Raw genomic sequence first — 4241 nt, 5'->3', positions numbered from 1 at the left:
TTTGTATATATCAATCAAAAATAAATAAAATCATTTCCGACAAATTTATAATGAATTTTCAAATAACATCTAAATTTAAAATTTTAATTTAAATTTTATTTGAAGTGTTTGAGTAATTATGGAAGATGACATCATCCGGTCCATTACTTTTAAACTTCAAAAGCAAGTACTTTTAAATTTCATAAATCATTATTATTATTTTTATCAATATATTTATGATTTTTTTTTATACAAATAATAGAAGAAAAAATCATAAATAAATATTTACAAATTGTCGATGCAACATTATAATTAAATAATTAATTTCTTTTAAAAAAAATTAATAAATATACAAAAATTTTTATTAAAAATTTATATTTACTCAAAACAAAGTCTCGTAAATTACATAATATTATTATTTAAATTCAACATTAGTATTTTAATATTTTAATTTTCTTATTTTATCTAAAAACATATATATTTATTATCAATTAAATTTATACACATATATTATTATAAATTTAAAAATAAAAATTCCCACGTTGACAAGAAAAATCCAGAGTAAATTTTCTTCTTTTTTTTTTTATCATTTATATTTAATATCGCATCTCAAGAGGATAAAAATATATATTAAAAAAAACCTACAGGTGCAGTAAAATTAAGGCGAGTTTATTTTTCTAATTTTTAAACTCAACGATGACATTCACTGCATATATATAAAATTAAATTAAATAATGAAAGATCATAAAATAACGCCTGACATTTTTATCAGTATGTTCCCATGAATCGTAATAGCTAACAGCTAACAGTAGCTGTTAGTAATATGTGTATATCAAGATCCCACAGAATTATATAGAAATAAAAAGGACGCATACCGTTTACGCACAAACCACTTGAACTGCCAGATGACCCCGTCTTACTCACACGATAACCCTAAAAGCAATTCTTGGCTTTGCTCAACCTGTCATAAATATATACACCTATTTTTAATATTTTTTAAAAATATTTTTAACATTTTTTTTTTTTTTTCTTTAACAAACTATTTTTGATTCTTCATTATCTATATAAATTAAATGCAAATATAATTTTTTTAATATTTATTTATTTATATTTTCTAAAAGAAAGAAAAAAAAAAATATTTTCGTTTTTTTAAATCTTGTATATACGGTCAGATATCCTCTTGAGATTAGGGGATGATTTTTTTTATTTAAAAAATTTTTTTTATTTAAATAAAATACTTCCGCATTTGAGACACTTGAAAATGAATTTCCGGTAATTTTATAAAATATTTAAAAGCAACTGTTTGTTATTATTTAAAAAAAAGAAAAAATATATTTTTATTTTGGCAAATTTCTTTGGATAATATATTAATTACTAGTAAAACTACCAGAGTCTTTGAAGATTTTGATCAACAGGAAGTGTCTCGGTGTAATTAACATATGGTACCTGATAATTTGGTGGATTTGTGTAGCTTGAAAATACAAAATCACTTGGTATTATTGATTGATCAATCATTGTTCTATTTTCAGTCATTAAAAGACCTGTTTTTTCATCAGATGTTGATGTTTTTAAATCAGGATATGATGACACATCACCAGGTACTTTGTACTCGCTTTTTATTAGTCTTATATTTGATCCAAAATTTGTACGATAATCACTTGATCCCATATTGTGTCTGTGTGTTGTGTCTTGACTTGTTGTTATGTCATTTCTATAATCTGTATTATCTGAACGTATTTCTGGACTATTAAATTCTGGAGTCATTCTTATGTCATTTATAAATTCTGGCTGTATTCCTGGTGCATTTAAATCTGCTCTATATCCACTCCAATAATTGTTATTATTGTTGTTACTATTATTGCACACATTTGTTTTTCCATTTTTAATTAAAACTGGTACTGGTATTTTTTTTATTGTATGATTTTTTAATGTTTGTGTTTGCATTTTTTCAGCATCTTCAATGCGTGCACGTTTATTTTTATATCTTCTATTTTGAAACCATATTTTTACCTGGGTACTTGTTAATTTTAATGTTGTTGCTAATACTTCACGTTCAGGGGCACTTAGATAACGCTGTTGTTTAAAACGTTGCTCTAATTCGTAAACTTGTGCCTAAAAAAAAGCCAAAAAAAAATAACAAAATATTAATTATAATTTATTTCAATTAAATTAATAGAATAACTTGAAAATTTATTTATTTAAAATTCAAAAAAACAAATAAATATTTATAAGTTATTTATTAAAAGAATCAATTAATTTTTGAATTGATTATTTATTTTTAAATTACACCTATGATTTCAACAAAAATATTTTTATTTTTTCAGGCTAAGTAAAATATCATTTTTTTAAATTAATTTTTACTATTTTTTTTCTTTTTAAAAATTAATCAATAAATAAAATAATAATTATTATTAATATTTAAATTATTTAAAAAAGAAAAATTTATATTTTACCTGTGAAAATAATACACGTGGTTTTCTTTTAATTCTTTTTCCTGATTGATTTTTACGCAATTCTGTTTTACTTGATGTCACGACATTTCCTAAATAAATTAAACAATAAATTATTAATAAACCAATGATAAATAATTTTAAATTTATTAAAATTAATTAATAATTATTAGGATTAATTAATTTATTTATAAATTTATAATTTACCATCTTCTACAACAGGATTTTCATGATACTGATGTGTTGGCACATGTCCCAATGAATGACCATGATTTAAATCTTGATAACTCTGATAAATCATTTGTGTTTGTTGTTGCTCTTTAAATTTATCAATATCCCAATGATTTTCTTGAATTGCATTGTATCCATAATAATCTTGTGTCATATGTGGCACCTGCTGATGACTTCCATAACAATCCATACTGGCAACTTGTTGATTATCGTTGAGAATATCACGAACACTAAATGATATTGAAGAAGCCAACATTCTATTGCATCTCCACTTTTAATTATCAAATTAAAAATAATCAATTAAACAATTTTAATCACTTCACTTGAGCTTTTTATTGTTTTTCCAATTAAAAAAATTAAAAACAAACAAACGAAAATTAACACAAACAAATTAATATTTTATAATCAAAAATATATTTGTTATTATTTTTAAATGAGTATATTTACTTTGGCAAATAATAATTGAGTAACAAAGAAATTATTGGAGGGTAGTTTATGGTTGAGTTGTCTGGTCGGAGGGCAAACGTCAAATGTGAGTTGAGCAGGCAGTGGAGAGACCAAGTCAAGTGTTTAGTTCGACGCACGAGTGAAACATATACACCAACTTTACTGGAGTGAGAAACATATGCCCAGATTTTTTTTTTTTTTTATGTCCTTTTTTGTATTTTATTTTTTTTTTTGATACAGCATCACTTTGTCTTTAGGACACCGACTCAACAAAGGTGTATTTTTTGATTTCTCTTTTTCCTCCCTTCTTCTGTAGCATACACAATTGCTTTGATGATTAAATTAAAATTAAAATATATGCACATAATTACACTTGCAATTTTTGATTAATTGAGACGTGAAAGGATGTGGTTTTTATCGAACAGCCATGTCGGAAATTCCAACTTGGGCGGAGGAATCACATGTGGTTTGGCACGCCTATATTAAATATCTAAACCAATGAGCTTTATTCCATTTGCTTGATATATCGCGAGATAAGCTTTGATTTACGTGTTGTATCTTGCGATGCAAATATACATTGATCATCAAGACAAATTTATATTTTTTTTGAGTACTTTTAATTGGAATTACTTTGGAAGTCTTTGACCTTTTATCTTCTTTGTTAGGCAAGCCATTATTTCATACTAATTTAGCTTTTATTTTTTTTTTTTCATTTTTTAGATGAAAAGTAAAATAAGAAAGATCAAGATATTGCTAAAAATATATTTTTATTTTGATTATATAAATTTTTTTTTTAATTATTGTTGCAGATGATGAGACAAGCTGACAAGATTTATCTCTAAAATTTTCATCAAGTGCAGCAGAAAAAGTGAGTTATCAATTTTTTAAATTTATTTTAATTTTATTTTTAAACCACTGTCAAGTTTTCTGTCAAATTTACAAGTCATTGTGTACATTTAATTTTTTTTTGTCAAAAAAACAATTCTCTTATTTACTTTTCAATTGATAAAAATTTGTCGTAACGTTAAATCGAAGCAGCTATATTTTTTTTTTGATTTTATTTCAAAAATTATTTACCCAAGTTTTAAAATATACGACTAATAAAATTAACAGTTTGTGGAAAGATAAAAAAAT

The 4241-nt window shown here is 23.8% G+C and overlaps 1 protein-coding gene across 1 annotated transcript; it reads right to left on the bottom strand.

Annotated features, from left to right (window-relative positions):
* Window positions 1-588: 588 nt before the first annotated feature.
* On the bottom strand, window positions 589-3194 carry LOC122855704 (homeobox protein Nkx-2.3-like). The gene is made up of 3 exons (XM_044157257.1): window positions 2637-3194; window positions 2433-2521; window positions 589-2091 (listed from the first exon to the last, which is right to left on the bottom strand). The coding sequence occupies exons 1-3, from the start codon at window positions 2914-2916 to the stop codon at window positions 1363-1365; spliced, it is 1098 nt and encodes a 365-aa protein (XP_044013192.1). The 5' UTR covers window positions 2917-3194; the 3' UTR covers window positions 589-1362.
* Between the last annotated feature and the right edge of the window lie 1047 nt (window positions 3195-4241).

Source organism: Aphidius gifuensis, linkage group LG4 (genome assembly GCF_014905175.1).
Source record: "Aphidius gifuensis isolate YNYX2018 linkage group LG4, ASM1490517v1, whole genome shotgun sequence".
NCBI classification, from domain to species: Eukaryota; Metazoa; Arthropoda; class Insecta; order Hymenoptera; family Braconidae; genus Aphidius; species Aphidius gifuensis.
The sequence above is the reverse complement of the archived record's forward strand: the minus strand, read 5'-3'. Positions and strand labels throughout refer to the sequence as shown.

Bases quoted from the DNA above. Each gene is read 5' to 3' on its own strand.
- LOC122855704 (XM_044157257.1), bottom strand. From the start codon at position 2,916: ATGTTGGCTTCTTCAATATCATTTAGTGTTCGTGATATTCTCAACGAT. The intron at 2,522-2,636 runs GTAAATTATAAA...TAATTTATTTAG, and splicing joins AAATCCTGTTGTAGAAGATG to GAAATGTCGTGACATCAAGT. The intron at 2,092-2,432 runs GTAAAATATAAA...GCTTTTTTTTAG, and splicing joins CACGTGTATTATTTTCACAG to GCACAAGTTTACGAATTAGA.